Source organism: Lytechinus variegatus, chromosome 5, assembly GCF_018143015.1.
Source record: "Lytechinus variegatus isolate NC3 chromosome 5, Lvar_3.0, whole genome shotgun sequence".
In the NCBI taxonomy this organism is placed as follows: domain Eukaryota; kingdom Metazoa; phylum Echinodermata; class Echinoidea; order Temnopleuroida; family Toxopneustidae; genus Lytechinus; species Lytechinus variegatus.
This window is the reverse complement of record NC_054744.1, coordinates 5,941,861-5,963,519: the sequence shown is the minus strand read 5'-3', so window position 1 is coordinate 5,963,519 and position 21,659 is coordinate 5,941,861. Positions and strand designations below refer to the sequence as shown.

The 21,659-nt window shown below is 37.4% G+C and overlaps 1 protein-coding gene across 1 annotated transcript in view; it reads left to right on the top strand.

The window, feature by feature from the left end:
• The first annotated feature begins 5,691 nt into the window (after positions 1 to 5,691).
• The window catches only part of LOC121415135 (structural maintenance of chromosomes protein 6-like), a 50,116-nt gene continuing 34,148 nt past the window's right edge, over positions 5,692 to 21,659 (top strand). The window contains exons 1-8 of the mRNA XM_041608257.1: positions 5,692 to 5,915; positions 12,628 to 12,814; positions 14,543 to 14,657; positions 16,927 to 17,032; positions 18,862 to 19,066; positions 20,285 to 20,365; positions 20,789 to 20,890; positions 21,131 to 21,268. Coding sequence (XP_041464191.1) covers positions 12,656 to 12,814; positions 14,543 to 14,657; positions 16,927 to 17,032; positions 18,862 to 19,066; positions 20,285 to 20,365; positions 20,789 to 20,890; positions 21,131 to 21,268 — 906 coding nt within the window. The 5' untranslated portion in view covers positions 5,692 to 5,915; positions 12,628 to 12,655. The remainder of the gene's footprint in view (positions 5,916 to 12,627; positions 12,815 to 14,542; positions 14,658 to 16,926; positions 17,033 to 18,861; positions 19,067 to 20,284; positions 20,366 to 20,788; positions 20,891 to 21,130; positions 21,269 to 21,659) is intronic.

Sequence of the window (21,659 nt, the reverse complement as noted above, 5' to 3'; positions counted from 1 at the left end):
GTCACAGGCCCGGGTCATAGGGATGTAGAACGCATTTACCCTCTGCGTTTATATTCTCATTTCATCAAAGAGACATGTTCAGTGAGACCATAATTTTCCAAATTAAATGATCTATAACCATGATAACTTGCTAGATTCGCTTCTGGGCGGTACCGAAATTGATTGGTAACTTATCCCTTGCCCGCTCGAACCCACACGAGAATTTATTAATTCATAATTTTTAAACGATATCTACGTGGATGATGATTATAATGATGATGATAGGAAAATGATGACGACGACACTGTAAAAAATGAAGTACTAATTTAGCACTTACAGTGCATGCTTTTATAGGGACTGCACTACTAGTGCTGATTGTCTAGTTCAAATTTAAACTAGAAAATCAACACTCGTAGTGCAGTCAATACACAAGCACTGAAAGTGCTAAATTAGCACTTCATTTTTTACAGTGGATGGTCCCGATGGTAATGGTGATGACGATCGAAAATAATGATAACTGTAATGATTTTAATAACAGTGGTAGTAATGAAATTAATCATGGATGCCACATGAGTCCAAGACAGGGACAAATTCCCGCCAAAATTAGTTTTTTTAAAGTTGGGGACACAATGAGCCATTTCTCCCAAATGTTTCGAAGTCTTGTATTTTGGTTAATTGCAGGAGTTTCTGCATTTCATTCATTAATCAATAACAAATGGAAAAAACCTGATACAATAACAATGACATAAATGAGTACATTTTTCGCGTGACAATCGAAGAGATAAATAGTCTATGAAGACTGAAATAAGGAGCTATACTAAGCAGGTTACTGCTTGAAACAATAGCAGTCATGAAGGAGGACTACATGGGAACCGTATTAGGATCTATTTTTATAAAACGATGTCACGAAATAAAAAGTATGTAAAAACGTGCGAGTGAGTGCAAGTGGGTGAGTGCATGTGATACATTTAAGTACACTTAGAAATAGGAAACTTTTTCAATGAAGCTTTAAAATAAATCAATACGGAATTGACAAAACCGTACACGCGTAATAATTTCCCTAAATGTCTATAATACATTAATTTTCAGGTCTGAATATATATTTAAAAAAAAATTGAACGTACTTCGCTCTCGCAAAGGTGAGAAGCGTATCTTCTTCATAAATCCCTTGCATATATAGTTATAAAAAAATATTCATTTTGCATGTCATGTATCAATAATAATTATATTTAAATGGATACTTACTTCTAGAGACTTCTGAACGCAGGCTTAAGACTCTGTATTCAGTTCAATATCCTGTCGTCTCCTTAGGTTGGCTGGACCATGACATGGTGGGTCAGCATCAACTTGACTAAATGATTAAAAGAAAACAGTTGGAAATTTTCACTTTAAGGTCTAAAAACCTACAGTAGGGTATGCGATGGCCTTTACGCATGACTTTAATATAGATACCTTTTTTGCCAAAATTTCCCTTTGAAATTAGGTATGGGTTTTATGGCGGCAGCTGCACTCCGGCTAGTTCCATCCTATTTATTTTTTTTTAGTACCCTCACCCCCGGAGCGTCTCTCTCTCTCTCTCTCTGTTTTCCCACTTATCTCGATCTCCATGAACGTACGCAGAAATTTTTCACTGGGGGGCAGCACATGCACGTAAAATTTCTCGAAAGCGAAGCGACCGACCTTGTCATTGAGGCGTTTTGCAGTTTGTCAAGTAAAATTGAAGGATTAGGTCCGGGGGGGGGGGGCACTTACATTGACGAGTGGATACCATGCGCGACCCCCAAAACACGTAAAAGGGTGTCCTTTTCACGATAGGGCACGTTAAGTACGTAACGTGATAAGGGTGTCAAAAACACAAAAATAAGGAAAATTTTTCGCTGGGAAAATTACATGTTTAGGGTCCAATTTGCGGGGATGATAAAACAAAATTAAAATGTCTTAAAAAGAATGTACTTTTTGCTCTAACACTACGTGTTTAGAGTCCTATTTGCGCTCGGTGTAGAAGGTGGGGTCGTACTAAACCAAATAAGGTAAAGCCGACGACCGAAGGACCCGTAACAATAAAACATTCCTGTACTGGTTCATTTCAGGGAATATTTGCCAAGAGTATCGTTTTGTTTCCAATATACATGCATACTTGTTAAGGGTAGGGTTTCACACGACAATACTTGTTAAGGGGTGCATTTTCAGAATATGGAAATTACGTGTTTAGGGTGCTTTTCGAGACCCCATGGTCCCGCATGGTATCCACTCGTGAATGGAAGTGGCCCCCCGGGGATTAGGTGCATACTTTAAGTGAATTTTGTGAAAATATTCAGTAAAATATGTAAGTTATCCAAATTTCTGGGGGGGGGGGGCCTGCCCCCCTCCTTGCTGCGTATACGGTCACGTCGATCTCCTTTTTTTCTTCTTTCCCTTCCCCTCTATAAAGGGGGGGGGGTCTGCGGGGCCGCAAGGTGCCCACTTCGGGTCTATAGCTTTCCACGTATCCTCGCGCTTGTCGTTGCCCTCTTCTCTAGAAGCTTAAAAGTGCCACCGAGATGTTGAGATAATTATCTTGGGAAGTCGACATCTTGATAGCAAAAGATAAGATGACGAGATCCCGGATCTCCTCATGTCGACATCTTTTAGGAGAGATGATGAGATTACAAGATCCCGGATCTCATCATGTCAACATCTTTTAGAAGAGATGATGAGATGACAAGATCCCGGATCTCATCATGTCAACATCTTTTAGAAGAGATGATGAGATGACAAGATCCCGGATCTCATTATGTCAACATCTTTTAGAAGTGATGATGAGATGACAAGATCCCGGATCTCATCATGTCAACATCTTTTAGAAGAGATGATGAGATGACAAGATCCAGGAACTCATCATGTCAACATCTTTTAAAAGAGATGATGAGATGACAAGATCTTGGATCTCATCATGTCGACATCTTTTAGATGAGATGATCTGACAAGATGCTTGCACCTGCACGCATTTACACCGGCAGGAAGTTGGTTGGATATTCGATATTCAAACTGTGAAGTTGGTTCGATATTCAAACGCGTGTGAATTTGGTTAATTTTCGATATTCAAAAATTCGGGGCTTTCAAAGCTAAATAGGGGGTTTAACAGGTGCAGCACATCACGGGCAACCATAAATACACTGGCTTGCCCTAGTACGAGGAAATTTAGGGGACAAGGTCAGTGAATAAAAGGGCATGAAATTTTAATTTTTGATTTTTTTCGAGGGACCCATAGGGATATCCCGACGGCTAGCTTAGCCATGGTAACCACGTATCTTAACTTGTAGAACTCGACCCGGGCAACCAGATAAACACTAGCTTGACCCGGTGCATGCACATTTAGGGGGCTCAAATTAACAAAATTAAAGGGAATAAAGGGCTATTTAGAGCATTTTTTAATTTAAAAAAGTATTTTTTTCAAGGGGCCCCCAGGGATATTCCGACGGCCTATCCAGAGTAGCCACGTATCCTAACTTGTAGAATTCGACTCGGGCAACCAGATAAACACTAGCTTGACCCGGTGCATGCACATTTAGGGGGCAACTCGGTAAAGCATCTCATGGGCAGATCTTATTCATCTATTATACTCAGTCCTAATTCCTCCGCCAATAAAATATTCCGAAAGCTGAGTGACACATGTATTTTTCTTTCATTTGCACAAAATATGTTCAGTGGTTGCCCATTATTTGTATAGAATCAGTCTAATCATAACACATACTCTTTTTTGTAATCAGCTTACAAAATAAAAAAAAATGAGAATGGGTTGGGTCGAATGAATATATTTAACCTTCTGTTGTAGATCGTCATATCTTGGAGAAAAGATGTGGACGTATATCGATAAAAAACGTATTGTCAAAATATAAAATATGAGTATAAAGCTCCTCTAATCCTTGAATGATTGTCATGAGACATTTTCTTTTGCACGATTAGCTTTCAATTCAATTAATCGGCAAGGAGTTATACCCCTCCAATAAAACTTTCATGAACCATTTTACGAGGCCGCCATCATCTTCAAGCTTAACCGCTCACGATGGCGGTCTCCTACATTCGTCTAAACTGTTATTTTATTTTCATTGAATATTGGTACTTTTTTATATGAATTTTTCATTGCTTTGTTATGACTATTTCTTAACTTGTTTTGTAAAACTCAATTGTATCACCTAAATGATATGTTGAATATTTATGCTGAGTGCAGAAAGGTCCCTTTTCGATAATGCTAGAACAGTTGATAAACATTTCTGTTCGCGCTTGGGGGTACATACGAATCTTGTTCAGGATCACACATAACATTGCCCAGAAAATTAAATTTCAGGAAAAAATACATTAAAGTAAAAAAAAAATCGCTCGCGCTTCGCGCTCGCACTTTTTATAAGGCTTATGAGATTATTTTATGTTTATGTTGTTTTATAAGAATAAAACTAAGAAGTGACTGATATAGGTGAAGATAATTTCGGGCCCCGTCCCCTATTGGCGAAAGTCGGATCCGCCCTTGTGGACACATACACACACACCGGAAAAATGGCCGGTGCCCCCCCTGAAAAAGCAAGGACCCCCCAGTGCCCCCCCGGGAAAAAAATCCTAGCTACGCCACTGTTAAAGTGTATGGAAAAGCTTCCTGCTGGTCTTGCGTGTTACCAATAGAGAGTACACTACATTTCTTGGGGTTGAATTTCAGCAGCCATTTTTCTGACCAGCATTTCAGATGGTCATAAGATCTCTCTGGAGTGAATTGCAATCATTCTGATCTCTTATAAACTTGAATAGCTTGGTATCATCAGCAAAAAGATAAACATTACTTTCAGTAATGTTTATTCACTGACCTTGTCCCCTAAATGTCCTCGTACTAGGGCAAGCCAGTGTATTTATGGTTGCCCGAGATGTGCTGCACCTGTTGAACCTCCTATTTAGCTTTGAAAGCCCTTAATTTTGAATATCGAAAATTAACCAATTTCATGCACGCGTTTGAATAGCGAACCTGAATATCAAACCATCTTCACAGTTTGAATATCGATAATCGAATGTCCAACCAACTTCCTGCCGGTGTTAATGCGTGCAGGTGCAAGCATCTTGTCAGATCATCTCATCTAAAAGATGTCGACAGGATGAGATCCAAGATCTTGTCATCTGATCATCTCTTCTATAAGATATGTCGACATGACGAGTTCCGGAATCTTGACATCTGATCATCTCTTCAAAAGGATGTTGATATATGACGAGATCCGGGATCTTGTCATCTCATCATCTCTTCTAAAAGATGTCAACATGATGAGATCCGGGATCTTGTCATCTCTTCTACAAGATGTCAACATGATGAGATCTCATCATCTCTTCTACAAGATATCAATTAACATGATGAGATCCGGGGATCTGGTCATATCTCATCGTCTCTTCTACAAGATGTCAACATGATGAGAACCGGGATCTTGTCATCTCATCATCTCTTCTACAAGATGTCAACATGATGAGATCCGGGATCTTGTAATTTCCGATCTCTTCTAAAAGATGTTGACATGATGAGATCCGGGATCTTGTCATCTAAAGATGTTGACATGATGAGATCCGGGATCTTGTCATCTCATCATCTCTTCTAAAAGATGTCGACATGATGAGATCCGGGATCTCGTCATCTTATCTTTTGCTATCAAGATGTCGACTTCCCAAGATAATTATCTCAACATCTCGGTGGCACTTTTAAGCTTCCATACTCTTCCGAATTAATTTGGTACCGGATTTGACGCCCGCGGGATGGTGGATGAGATCGAGCCATACACCCAAACAGCTATACCGCATACCGTGCCGGTACCGTACCGTACGTACATACCGCACGTACGGTATACGTACTTGCTCACGGAAATAAAGCGCGCATCTTAAATTTATTACTGGGGCCTACGAATTCGGCCGGAGCTCCTAGTCCTACCCTAGTAAGTAGTCATGTACATTTTGATCGTTTTTAACTCTTTGCTTAAAGTTCATGTATCTATTGATTTTCAGATTGAGTTGTCACATTTAGGCCTTAGAACCGTAGTAGGCCTAGATGCAAAGATTTTTTTTATAGGGTTCGATGAGGGACCGAGAAGGTACATGCGTGCATCGGTACGTGCAATTGTAATACACATATACTCAATGGGGATACCATAATTCTGTGAGAAAGTAATTCGAATTAAAAGAGAGCTATATCCCCAAGTGTAGCAGTGCGTTGTTAATATGGTGTGCTCACCACGCAGTTACGGTAATGATGATCTCCCAGAAACATGAGAAACAAGGATATTACAAGTAGTTCAAGAACGAAAGTCAAAGAAGGAAAAAGAGAGTAACAAAAATGAGAAAGAAAGAGAAAGAATGAATGAAGAAAGAAATGAGAAAAGTGAATGAAAAACTAAGTCTAACTAAGACTAGAGTGCCCAAATAATCAGAAAAAATATGGTAAACAGAAATGATTTACTTCTACCACTCATTCAATGAACAAGGTTATGATATAACTAGGGTTACCAAAAGATCGGCCGATCCAATGAGCAAAAAGCCTATGGGCAAATGAAAAGCCAATTGCAAGTGCGTAAACCGTGCGCATTGCCACCCATCGTCTGTTCTCGATGGCAAAAATGAGCATTGAAATGCTTTTCCTCAGCAAATTCATCTTAGTTACAAATGTTAGGCTCTGTTTTGTATATATTAAAGTTGACTAATGTGGGATGAAGTGTCTTACCTTCATGTGGTATCGAAAGTGACGTTTGGAGGTTAAATCCACGATAATCGTCGCGTGTTTTCGCTATGGAGAAAAATGCGTGCGATCGCATGCATTATTGCAAGCTCGAGATGGCGCTGTTGAACATGGTCTGGAAATTAATAGAAAATAAAAAAAAATCCTTTGAGTGTGCTCATAATAAAATCATAAAAAATATGCTTTATGACTAAAAGGCAGTTCTCTTGCCCAACATATCATACTTGTTGTTGCGTAAGAAATCCTCTTTTTATAATAAAAATATAGCAATAAATGTTTAAAAAATCATGTTTTACACATGGAATATGTTTGAAACATCTATATTAGAAGAAAAATGCTTTTTTTTGAATGAATTCAAATTAAAATGAAGTTTATACATGCCTGCACTTTTTCACACTACTCAAAAAACTAAATGGACCGTCAATCAACGTTGGTTACCTCGGCAAGTAGGCGTGGTCTATCGTGAAGTTCGTTGGTGACTTGTAGACTTTACTCAGCCGCCGAATTTAATTCATTCTCCGCGCACGTTCAACTGCAACTTGTGCACTTATCATCACTGCTAGTGTTTGCCACACTGAGGACAGATAAAACAATTCAGATAGAGTTGCGCGTGTACAATGAGTGTAACAGCGCAATTGTTTCGATGATCGAATGAAATAGTGTGCCTGTCGAGATAAAATTCATGTGCCATGTTATTTTCTTTCATGTTTTATACAACTGCAATTGATTTGTTATTTGGGTCAATCCATGTCAAATCAACCAATGCTTGTCACCCGACCCCGATTTTCTTTAAACTCGCACCAAATGTTCCCCAAGTGTCTGACAGAAAAATCTGAAATAATTTGCCCCAAGGTCAAATGGTTGCTAAGATACGGCCTCCCTTAGCAACCAATGCGTGGCCAAACAACCAAGTTTAAAAAAAATTTACTATTTTTGATTGACTGCTGCAACTAAGTTTGATGAGGTAGAGTGCTTATTTTCTGTAAATTGGAAGAACTTTTTAGTCTTAACATGCACAGTATATTACGGCACGGATCTGACCAGCCGTTATTGCGCACAATGTCGCCGAAAAGGGTGTTAAGCATCCAAGTCAGTGATTTTGGGTGCATGTTTGGAAGCTCATAACTTCCAAATTCAATTAGCTTAGAGCCCAATATTATGCATATTTGAAGACTATCACTTGCTCAACAGACCTACAAAAAATTGGCCCAAACGTGCGCATCGTTTTCTTGTAGGGCGCCCTCAAAGTTGGATTTTTTCTAGAAGTTGGCAAGTTCAAGGTCACGGATCACCCCTCGTCCCATCGAGGAGCAACACCAACAAATTTTTTTTTGACCGAAATGTTTAATAGCTGGTTTACGCATTCAAAAATGGTCATAAACACCTCCAAACCAATGTAAAATCATACATACAGTTTATCAGCACATTTCAAATTGCAATAAATCAGAAATGAAAAGTCAACAAATACTGTTATTGTCTGTAATGGTAGTCTGTAATTAGTACTAAAATGATATGCATCACAAATAGTTTGACTAATTGTCAATGACCTTTAAAAATACAGCTGAAAATCATCAAAAACAATAAATCAGGGTTTTTTCCCCGTGATTATTGGGTGCTAAACTGTATTTACACGTACTTTCACTTGTGTGTCATTTCAACACAAATGATTATTTTAAGCTGATAATTGCCAATCTTGTTCCTTTCAGGTTCTATTTCAATATCCAAATAACAAACAAAGCAATATCTCTACCATTTGACCTTGACATTGATCTAAAAATAGCTGAAAATGCCCTAAATTAGCATATTCACAACACCCGTGAGCTTTACAACACATTTCAGAATTGATTTTCTCACAGACTAAAAGCCTGATCATGTTGATATTTGCAGTATTGGTAGTCAATAATGAGTACTTGGATGATCTAGTATTACCTAATTTTTTTACAACACAATGACCTTGAAGAGATGGCTAAAATTCACCCAAAATCTTTAATCTGCCAATATCCTATCGTTAAAGGTTGTTTACACCAACTTTCACTTATGTGTCATTTTAAGACAAATGATGATTTTAAGCTGATAATTGCAAATCATGTTCCTTTCAGGTTGTATTTTAATATCCAAATAATACGTAGAATCACATCTTTATCTTTTGACCTTGAAATTGATCTTTAGTTATCATAGCATAAAACTTATGCCATGTCTAATCTTTATATCACCAAGATGTCAGAGCATACTATCCGTCACCAAACCACTGCATTTGAGCCATTTATTTTCTCTTTTCTCTTCTTTTTATTTTTTGGGTTGTTTTTTAATCATTCTTTATTTGGATAAGCTCGGATCCGAGACTAACTGGGACGGTGAACGTACTTTCGTTATTTGGGTAATAATGGGCCGAGGCGAGAAAGGACACGCCCACAATCCCTCGTTCATGCCGAGCTCTGTGCATGCGTGTCGACGAAATTTCAAATAAAAATTTGTACACAAAACTGTCACAATTCGTACCTAATTTAGCCTCAGATTTAGATATTTAGATCTCTTTGGAATACCAAAAGTCATTCACTTGGGGTTTTTGAATATGCTGATTCAGGTGAGGTACTTTTCAATGCTTTTTAACATAGATTTAAAAACTTAGATTTTCCTTTTGGTAACCCTAATATAACCTTGTTCTCAGTTATATCTCCATGTGTGGCAAAATAAGAGTGGCAATGTTTGGCTTATTTTCTCTTTTTCTTTGGGACAAATGCTTGATTTTTTTACACTGACAGCAGGCCTCTACAAAATTTTTTTTCGTCACTTGCCCTGTTGGGCAAGTGATGAAAAAATTTGCTTGCCCGATAGAAAAAACTGCTTGCCCAATTTTTTAAATAATTTTTTTTCATTATGACGGCACTACTCTTATTTTTATTAAGGTATACAAAATAACAATTGAGAATCATGTCCAGTATAAAAGAACACACATTGAAAAGGATATTTTCAGCAACGTAGGCCTGAGTCTTAACGTTTATTTTGGAGAAAAAAAAATCGATATTTTATGGGCATTTAAGGTTTTAAAAAACCCTTCAACAAAAGTTGCTAATATTTCATATTTTGCATCTTTAAATCCACGAAATGGCTACCTGCTTACCATATTTCCTTAGAATTGCTTTCATTTACCGTAGTTGGAAACTATAAAGAAAGCCAGTGAAAAATGTTCAGCTCTTAATTAGTTGGAAACCATCAAGTCTTTTCTTCATCATTTTATGATGTTGCACTCAATAATTTTTATCTACATGTACATGTTTTCACATGCTACTTTTTTTTCTATTTTGAGGAATACCTGTTCACTTATTAATGAATTATTACTAACATTGTTTAATATTGTATGATTTTTAAGTAATTTTTTTCACTATGCTTAGAATCTTGGGTGTGTGTGTGTGTGTGTGTTTGTGTGGGTGTGACTGTGAGTTGAACTTTGATATACATTTAAATATCTAATTTCTACCTCGCCTATTCCAGTACAATAAACTGTACTCGGCCATGTAATAAAGGCCCACATACCCTAACTTTTCCTGAAGTTATTTGAAAACGCAGACTTCTACGAAAATTGCATTTCTCTATGGGGGAGTCTAAATTCGGTGAGAAAGAATTCATTAATAACTAAAATATACATGACAATGAAGAGATCATCAAACTTTATTGGAAGTTTTGAATAATATACCCGAAATGTAAACTCTGTCTGAAACAGAAAATCACCATATCTGAGCTGAGGCCTTTACTGAGCGAATTGTCCCCCAGAGCTCTGGCAGAGAGACAGAGCTCAGACTGGCTAGCTAGTATGCGCACGTGTGTGGGCCTCCCGCCGGCCTTGTAAAATAGATGGAGCTTTGTTTGATGATTTATTGTCTGATGTTTACCTCATCCCCTCAAAAAGGGAAACAAATGAATTTTAAGTTATAATTAACAAATACGGCAAGTTATTTTGGATGTTAATAGGCCGTTTTGAAAAGCAAAGCCGAATGACAACTCACCAATGCGAGGTTACTAGACTCTGTGATTTATTTCCTGTGTAATTCTAATTATTTTATCACAGAATTGTGATATCGGAAGGGGGAAAATGTGCATTAGAAATTGCACATGGTGGTAGTCATAATGGACCCCTATACTACATTCATCTGTTTTCCAGCCATTGCGTTGATTTTTTTCATACCTGGTACCATGTGTATGGAAATACGTGGTACAGAAAAAATAACACAATTTCGGAATTTGAAACTGCGCTACTCGCTATTTTTTAAGGCTTATTCATGATTTTGAGTGTGGATTTTTGATGATTTATGGAAAAACGAGGTACGGTACAGAAAAGAAGACGCAACAACCACTTGCCCAATCGGGCAATTGACTTTGAGAAGTGCTTGCCCGCACGTCATTTTCACTTGCCCCGGGCAAGCGGGTTTGTCGCGCCCTGCTGACAGTTTCCATTACACCTATTATTCATACAACTTGGCTCTTATTTAAATTTGATACTTTAAATCGTTTTTTTTCTTAATTAAAAATAGAGATCAAAAAATGAAAATTTTCTTGCCATATTACTGTCCACCAATAGAGGGCGTACACAAATATATGCCCAAAATTCAAGTTTTTGAGCGCTCTGGTGAATGAAAGAAATTATTCCCAAGTTACTAATGAAAAATAAATTGCAACTGTATGGAAATTAGTAATTTTGGTCACAAAAGTGATTTTTAATGATTATTTAAAGTGTGTGCTCTGTACAACATTGGCATACCATAGTCCTACCTCTAGATTCCCCACAGGCAGGGTGGTAGCACTGAACAAGTGACTTCTACCAGACAATGCCAGAAGCTTGTTTTATGCCAAATATTGGACGCTGTTTCCAAATATCGGGCCCGTAAAGTTGTGCGCCGCGATCAATTTCGGCGATTTAAATTGCGCTCTTATCCCCAAAATAATTGCTTGCTTGTTTAGAAAGTGACTTACATCAGCTGCGCAAATGCAGATTTTAATTCTCAATAATTTTGATTAGAGAAATCGGTTAGTAATCATTATTTGTTTACCAAACGGACCTCTTTCGGCTCTAAAGTAAACGCCAGACATCTTTGTTCAGCTATGTGCGACTTAGTTCTGAAAACAAGGGCGCGTGTCCACAGCACGCATTTCCAATTCAATCGGCCGATATGTCCGGTGTTTGGGAGAGTGTCATATTTGGAAGGGTGTCCCCCACGGGTTCCCCCACAGAAGCCTGTGCAGATTTTCTTGCGATAGATCGAACATGTGCGATCTCAGCGGCCATATTTGTGGCGGTAATCACTTCCCCCTTACGAGAATCCTTGGAAGTCAAAACCATGGATTTTACCTCTGGAATATTGTCTTTTAGCAGCAACCTGGATCTGCAGTTCAATAGCATGTTCATGTACATACATGTCCCACTCATTCAAATGAACAAGGTTATGATATAACCTTTTTCTCTGCCAGTACTCCATGTGTGGCAAAATGAGGTTGGCAGTGTTTGGCTTATTTTCTCTTTTTTTTTTAAAACAAATGCTTGATTGTTTCACACTGTCACTTTCCAATACCATAACTTTGCTCTTAAGTAAATTTGATTCTTTTAATTATTTTTTCTAAATTAAAAATAGAGATTGAAAAATGGAAATTTTCTGGCCATGTTACTTTCTACCAATAAAGGATGTACACAAAAATATGCCCAAAGTCTAAGTTTTTGAGCGCTCTGGTTAATACTAAGTCTAAGTTTTTTCCCAAGTTACTGAAAAAATAAATTGCAATTTGTAACTGTATGGAATTCAGTGTTTTTGTTCACAAAAGTGTTGTTTCAGTGATTTTTAAAGTGTGTGTTGTGTACTGCATTGGCATACATGTACCATAGTCCTACCTGTACATGTAGATTCTCCCTGATTTTTAATTCACAGGCTCTTCTACGTTCAGCCACGTTCAGCCATGCCTAAACACAAACCTAGTTCAGGCAGTCAAAGCGAGGAGCCCAAATCTAAGAAGGCTCGTATCAAGTCCAGCCAAACGGATGAAAATGAAGAAGATGTGGAGGAAGAGCTTTTTAATCGGTCTCAAGACCACGACTTCTCTGCTCCATTTGAATCGGTATGTATAGCTAGGTTAAGAAAATTAATATTTTATTTTCGGGGAATACGTTTCTGAACTTCCTGTTTAAATCTGCAACATCGAATAAACTTAATCATTCCAGTGAATGGGGATTTTCCCAGGATCTTTTGAGCATTTCATTTTCAGGGGGAAATTTCCCCCGAGCCCCAGGCCTTTTATTTTTACTCTGAGGTATATCCATATATACCGGACAGGTCCTTGGTCAAGAGAAGTCAATAATTGTCAGAAGTCAGAACTTTGCAGGCAATATTTCAAGTTGTTAGAAATGAAATAGCCTGTAATCCAGTGGGCCCGTCTTACAAAGAGTTACGATTGATCTGATTAATTGCAATTATGGATGTCCAGCAATGTATATACATTCATGCATTCATTGTTTGCTTGAAAATTCACTGCGCTTCTCTTTGCATGCATTATTTTTCGTAGAAAAAATCATGACACTGATGGATTTCCATAGAGTTATGATTGATCGGATCGATCGTAACTCTTTGTAAGATGGGGCCTTGATGGGGGTTGCAGTTTTGTCTTCCTTTTAATATGAGTCTGATGCTGTTACGCGAAAGGTCAGCAATACTTCTTATGTGGAAAACTACATACAACCGCAGCACTACTCTGTATCCTCGAACACCTGGGGGCATTTCTTCTGACGAAAATCCCGCAGTGAATCCTAGTCCATAAGAAAACAACAAGAACGAATGAAAGACCAGAGTGCGTAGCTGATGGCTGCTGCCATGGAGCATAGTCTGTTGAATAAGACACTTTGCTGATATTTCGCTTAACAACACCAGACTTATATAGGCAAAGACGAGTGCTGCAGCCTCCGCCAAGATTATAGGCTAAATGAAAATGATGTCAGAAAAATATTGTACATGTACATGTAAGGCACAAAGTTTGCAATTGTTTTTGCTACTTGCATGCATGCATGTCGAGAAAACCCAGAGCAAAAAACAATGTCTTTATTTGCTGAACTGTCTGGACATTGGTCCCTCACCCAAGAATATGGTAGATTAAATTATATGTCCCTCTTTAGTTTTTCAAATATGGCTGTTAGCAGGGGTAGGGGCTGGACCCAAAGGGTTTAAAACCTCTCTGTATTGAATCAGCCACTTATACCAGTGCCACAGAAACATTTATTTGGTTGGCTGCTACAAGCCCTGTTCCTGTGATGATGATCAACATAACATTAGGTTTCTCATGATAAAGGCCAAATATATTGAAAATGCCACACTGATACAAAAACCAAATACCTTTAAAATCAACTTCATGTTTCGTGAATTTGGATAGTTGCAGTTGCCAAATTTTTATTCCAGATTAAGTAAGAATTTGCCTGTTCTTTAAAGATAAATGAAAGTACATGTAGTTGCAGTAAACACTGAGTTCACGAAAAAGTCTGTAAAACCAGGCTTAACTGCCACAATGTCATTGAGGATCTAGATCTGGTACAGTTACATAAACTGAACTAAGCGCATGTGGGACAGTGTATTATTATTGCTTTGAATGTCGGCCCGACGCTTGACCCGAATCCCGTGCTTATTTGCTAATTTCTCAGCAAGTACACAATTTCTTCCAGAATCCTTTGGCACCTATGTTTTATGTATACAAACAGACACTTTGGTGGTTACTTCATTGGATTCTGTACTAACTCATTTTGATATCGTTACCACAACTGGCATTTATCTTTATGCTCTTTGTAAATTTTTATCCTTCCAGGTAGAAGCAGAGTATGGAATCATTGAGAAGATAACTGTAAAGAATTTTATATGCCATGGGAGACTTGAGTGTAGTTTCGGTCCAAACGTCAACTTTGTTGTTGGCCGCAACGGGAGTAAGTGTTATCCTTTTTAGTTTTATAATTAATTCACAGTTGTGATTAGTCACAATTGAACAAATTGTTGAAAAAAAATTATCATATGTGATTTGTGATTTTACTGATGGTGTTTGTGGAGAATGGTAGTGAAACATTTGCTTTTGTTTGAATGATATCGAAATGGTATAAAATGTGTATCAATCAAGTTCTGTTTAATGTCTATACCTATGTATTACAACAGGGAGGTGTTGGAAAGGAGGTGTGCCTTGCTGCTTTTTTCCTTCTACCCCATGCTCGAAACTATGAGCTAATATGCATCTGTTGACTAGCAGGTTAGATAATTGAACGCACAAAAAAAAGTGTTTAAAACTCCCACATAAAAACATTGTATCTCAGCATCTCCTTGCTGTCCCTTTTAATGTTTTCTTAAGGCATGGTCACACCGCCCGAGTGTTGTTGGAGTGGTCCTGGAGCGGAGAGAAAAAAAATCATCACCGCTCGCTACCGTTTACCACTTTCGATTTCGATTGTTGTTTTTTGTTTTCGATTTTTTTCCCTAATTTTGAGAGCGAAATTCGACCCTCTTTCCCTACCGCTCCACGACCGCTCCAACAACGCTTGGGCGGTGTGACCATGCCTTTAATCAATGGTCCAATGTGTTATGAGCGAACACATTTTTTGTAACTGTACTATTTTCATCTGCAAAAAAAAACACACAGAAAGAAGCACAAGCAAAGAACTTAATATCGAAGATTATAAATCATTGATGAAGAGACATGACATTAAAAAATGTTAGAAAATGACCAGAACAACACAAATATTGAACTTAATTTGAAAGAATCTGATTTTGCTTTGATTGACTCTGGTATGAGATGGGCACCGTGCTGAATTTGAGAACTTGTTTGGTGTCCTGTTTGTATCACAAACCATTCATGAGTCTTATTGCAATTTAACCAATATTTTTGTGAATTTGAAACTGATACTTGGGTTAAAAAAATCAACTCAGCAGAAGAACAATGTGCCTCATGCTCAAAGCCAAGCGGAATTTTAGGAATCCCATTGTTACGCTTTGGAACACATTAATGCGTTTTGTAAATTACAAGAGTTACAGCTCCTCCCTAGCAACTCCCCGATTACAACTTGAATTCCAACATGTCAATGGATACAACTCTATTTAAGTTTAGGACCCTGTTGCATAAAATGGTAAATTTGCCATCCAGTGCTACCTCTCATGGAATCCTTGATTTTTATTGGCTGTTTAACCTTGTTACCATAGTGGTTCCATTGGAAGGCAAAGTTACCATAATAGTATCTTTTATGCAGAGGGGCCCGGGTAGGTGTTTCACGAAGCTGTTCGTAAATTAAGAGCGACTTTAAGAACGACTGGTGATCATTTCTTGTGAAAATGGTATGTTCATTGGCGATTGTCAAGCGTGTAAGAAGGTTCACCAGTCATTCTTAAAGTCGCTTAACTTACAAACAGCTTTATGAAACGGCCACCCCCTGTCACATTGTATAAAAGTACAGTATCCCTGCCATAAAAATGGTATGTTCATTGGCGATTGTCAAGCGTGTAAGAAGGTTCACCAGTCATTCTTAAAGTCGCTTAACTTATAAACAGCTTTATGAAACGGCCACCCCCTGTCACATTGTATAAAAGTACATGTACAGTATACCTGCCATAAAAATGGTATGTTCATTGGCGATTGTCAAGCGTGTAAGAAGGTTCACCAGTCATTCTTAAAGTCGCTTAACTTACAAACAGCTTTATGAAACGGCCACCCCCTGTCACATTGTATAAAAGTACAGTATACCTGCCATAAAAATGGTATGTTCATTGGCGATTGTCAAGCGTGTAAGAAGGTTCACCAGTCATTCTTAAAGTCGCTTAACTTATAAACAGCTTTATGAAACGGCCACCCCCGGTCACATTGTATAAAAGTACAGTATCTCTGCCATAAAAATGGTATGTTCATTGGCGATTGTCAAGCGTGTAAGAAGGTTCACCAGTCATTCTTAAAGTCGCTTAACTTATAAACAGCTTTATGAAACGGCCACCCCCGGTCACATTGTATAAAAGTACAGTATCTCTGCCATACGTTGGAATCTTCCTTAGTTACAATGCTCAACAGCAAATCAAAGTCAAGGATATTGAGTTATCATTAACGTTAAAAAGGTAAATTTTATGCAACAGGCCCCTGATTTTTGCCATGTACATGTGTGATTATCAGTATGATAGCTCTTCCTGAATATTTTTGATTTTGCACACGTCATTGCATTATCACAGGTGGAAAGAGTGCTATTCTGACTGCTATTGTAGTGGGGCTTGGTGGAAAAGCCATTGTAACCAGCCGAGGTAACTCGGTTAAGAACTTCATCAAGGCTGGCAAAAGGTGAGAATCAACCTTGTGTTTGCTATTAATAAAGAGTGATAACTGGGCAAGTAATTTAGTTTTGTGCATCATGTTGACGGAAAACAAATGAACCTTGTTAGCCGGAAAATAAACTTATATAAAAAAATAAATATTTTACACCATCTGTTCAGTTGAATTTGTTTCAATTCAATTAAAAAAGTTGAACTTTGAATTTCAGTTCAGTATGTATGTGCTATTAATGATCAAAGGTCAGTGAGCCATTCAATGTGTATTGCGGTTCTGTTTTGTGCAGCAAGGGTCATTTACTCTCAACCGTCATAAACACAGACACCCCCCCCCCCCCCCCGATAAGAGATTTACACTGGCTGAAAGTAGAAAAAAATCGAATTGAGCTTAAGTCTCTATCACATTCAAATGTCCCAATGAGCAAGCTCCACCATACCTGTCGGACCTCCTAACAGTTCGCCAATTCAATGTACAACTCTCGGTCATCAACACATATCCCCCTTCACTTCCCCCGGACATTAAAATCAGGAGGCATTAGGTCATTTTCTGTGTTTGCCGCAAAATATTGGAATAGATTACGCTATAAACTTAGACAATGTCCTTCTATTGATGTGTTTAAGAATATGCTCAAATCTCATTTGTTTTAATATATTGCAATTAGTGTTTCATTTTGTGTAGTTTTGTTTGAATTTTTTACCAGTATTTATTTTGTCATTTGTATACTGCTTTGTAACTTTTGAAAAATCCTTAATAAGAAGCAATTATTATTATTAATCTGACACACTTGGCCTGAACTGGACCTTTCCTGGCCCTTCTGCCTAGCAACTTTATCTCCAACTGTCTCATTTGCTTCCAAATCAGCTTTGGAGTATAATCTTGAGACCATATGTCACAATCATACCCTTATCCAAATTTTGATTGATGCCTAGAGTCAATGATAGTAATTTCTTGATGGCTAACCAGTTGATTTTGTAGGGGACCTTAGCCACATTAAGCTTCGCCAGAATTATTCTGGAACGGACAAAGTGCTATACTATTATTATTTGTGAAATCGTATAAATAAGAGTAAAAATGACATCTGGAAAAAAATCTTAAATACTTATATATATTTGATGTTAAATATGCAAGCCACATTAAGCTTCGCCAGAATTATTCTGGAACGGACAAAGTGCTATACTATTATTCTTCGTGAAATCAATTAAATAAGAGTAAAAATGACATCTGGAAAAAATCTTAAATACTTATATATATTTGATGTTAAATATGCAAGCCACATTAAGCTTCGCCAGAATTATTCTGGAACGGACAAAGTGCTATACTATTATTTGTGAAATCGTATAAATAAGAGTAAAAATGACATCTGGAAAAAAATCTTAAATACTTATATATATTTGATGTTAAATATGCAAGTAATATATTTAATGAATAAATTTGCTTATTTTATTCCTGAAAAAAAAATATTTTCAATTTTTTTTTCATTTTGGCTTGCAGTTAATATTTTGAAAAAAAAATGTGCGTATCAAATTTTGGTTTGATTGCGCAAACGGCAGCTGAGATCAGAGGGATGTGGGTTATTGTTGAACTATTTTGACAAGTTATACATCATTATAAAGCTTAGGGCATGCTTTTTCAAACTGAAGAAAACTCTCAATATTCATTTTGGGGACTTATTGGTTTTGGGGTGACTGGCTGCATACGACTGCAAGCAATATTGCATAAATTTACTTCATTACAACGATGAAGATTAATGTAGGAAAATTGGTTTTTGTTTGACTGCTTTGTATTCATGTGTGGAATCTGTGATCATCAATACTTTTCTTATTCTCGTACTTATTTTGTAGCGTTGCAGAGATATGCATCAAGTTACGCAATAGAGGGCACGATGCGTACAAGCCAGAAATATTTGGACCGTCCATTACAGTGATCAGAAGAATAAAGAGCGGGAAAGATGGGAGCTCTAGTTACAAAATACTGTCAGCTAAAGATAAATTGATAAGTACGAAGAAAGACGAGTTGTCCCACATCATGGATCATTTCAACATACAGGTAATCGTTAAAGCCTGTGTATAGCTTTGGTAAAGGGTCAATAATGTGATTGATAATCGAATATCATCTAATATGACAGTCTTACTGAAGCGTAGAGACCGTTAGATATTTTTCCAACTGCACTTCTCTGAGAAAATTTCAAATATTCAAATCTTGGATATATAGCGCCCTCTCTCGGTGATGCTTGTTTTAAATTTAAAAAATGGGCATTCAAGCACTTATCTTATAAATTTAGTGATTAGATATCCAAAAGTTACAGACAAAGAACATATCTTGAAAGTTTCAGCCCATTCCATGATTTGGAATAGGATTTAATTGAAAGACAAAAACACACAGATATTTTAATTTGATCGGGTGAACCGATCAAGTTAAATTTCCATGTAAAATTGCAAAATTTATCCTGTAAAACACATTTTCATTTCATATCCTCCATATCATAACTGTTATATGGCATATCCATTCATATTAGCTAGCAATGAATTGGAATAGTGCATTTTGGTGGATTTACCAAAACTATACACAAGCTTTAACACGCAAGGCTTACACAGAATGATGCCACAAGGCATTTAATTGGACTCATCTTGCACCAAATTCAGTGCTGAAGGCACTCTTCAGGTAAAGAAAAGTTGAACAGAAAGTTTTTAGGGTGTTTTTCAAAAGTTTCAGAAGTTTAACATATTTTAGTTTCTTCAAGAAGGCTGTTCCATAATTTAGAGGATGACTGGATAAATGATCATGTTTGGAAACTATAGAAAAGTGAAGTATTATACAAATAATGCACGTAAGTGCGTGCATGCAGGGCCAAATAATGTGCGAGAAGAGCCAATGGATATACCGCACCTAGGTCCCCAGGACCGAGTGGCATATCCATTTGGCGAGTGAAGCACAGAGTTCATTATTTAGGTTCTCTATGCACAAGAATGCATTGATTGTTTGTTTTATACAACCCCTCCCCTCACCCATGTTACTGAGTTGCCCAGAATGATATGATTGATCTAAATTCTAGATAATTGTAAATAACTCCAGAACTCGTACTATCTTGCACTCTGACGTCAGAGTGCAGGATAGCACATTTGGTATGACGTCAGAGTGCAAGATAGTGCAATTTGGATGCAATAGTGCAATTCGCTAAATATCATGTGATCCGATTTAGACCAATCAGATTACAGAACATTCTTGAGAGTTGTACAATTTATTTTTGTTATCCCTCCCCATCAGGTGGATAATCCTGTATCTATAATGAACCAAGAGACCAGTAAAAACTTCCTTCTCAAGCAAAGTGCCAAAGACAAGTACAAGGTAAGGGGCGATTTGATGTTCAGTCCCTTTGTAATTTTATATGTCTTTCTTATTACGTGGTGCTGTCTATGTGACAGGAGTGAGTCTTTCTATTAGGGGCTTAGGGCATATTCCTTCCATTTCCTGTCTGATAAGGTTTAATGATGATAAACATGCTCTTCTTTCTAATACGCTTTCTTACAAAAATGAGAATGTTAGATGGAGAGTCAAAGAATATTTAAATGGTACATGTACATAATTGGAGTAAAAAAAGAGTTGAATTCAGATTACATACCTGAATCTGTAGACTAGCTTTAATAGTCAGGGTAATATACGAGTGGCTTTACCACCTGTACCGCTTTTCAAATAAACTATATTATTTTCATGTTTATTATAATATGAGTTTTTAATTCATAGGAACGTTTCATGTCCTTCAATTTCCAGTTTTTCCTGAAGGCGACCCAGTTGGAGCAGGTCTCCAATGAATATCGAGAAATCGTGGTCCTTAAAGAAGGAACAGAAGATGATGTCAATGTACAGAGTGCTGTAAGTTTTATTTCCAGTCTCCTACATGTACATTCAACCTTACCTTCTTGTCCTCATCCTTGACTTTTCCATCATCCTTCTTTTCTTCTCATCCTTATTCCTACCATCCTCATTCTTATCCTTGTACTCATCTGTTTTCTCCTCGTTATTCTTATCCTTTTTTTTCTCATCCTTCATTTTTTCATCTTCGTCCTAGTCGTCTTCTTTATCCTTCTCATCTGTATCTCATACTATCAACAGAAACTTCCTGACCTAGAGAAAGAGGTGCTGGAGTTGGAACAGAAGTTTAAGGCTTTGACTTGCCTTCATGATCTAACAGACAAGAGAAAAGAGCTGATCAACCAATCGGCATGGGCCCAGGTCGCAGAGATGGAAAAGGTAACACTCCACATACAATTACATTTTTATAGCTTTGCCCTTGCATTTTTTTTCGGTCTGTCCTATTTCAATTCTTGCATTACCTCAAGAAATGTCCATACTTCAAAATTGGTCCAAGTTTATGAGTAACATAAATCTGATTAGATTTGGGGTATCAAGATCCAAGGGCGTAGGGGTCATTGCATGATGATTTCATGTTAAGTGTGTAATATCTCCTTTTTTTTAATGCACACATTAGTACCAATAATGCCTATAGCATTTCTATTTTTGAAAATTGAAAAATTTAGAGAGCACTGTTTATTCAATGACTTACTTGCTCATTGCCATAGGTGTGAAGGCTGGGGATGGAACCCTGACATCCACATTGTATTATGTATTCTAGATCTGGCAA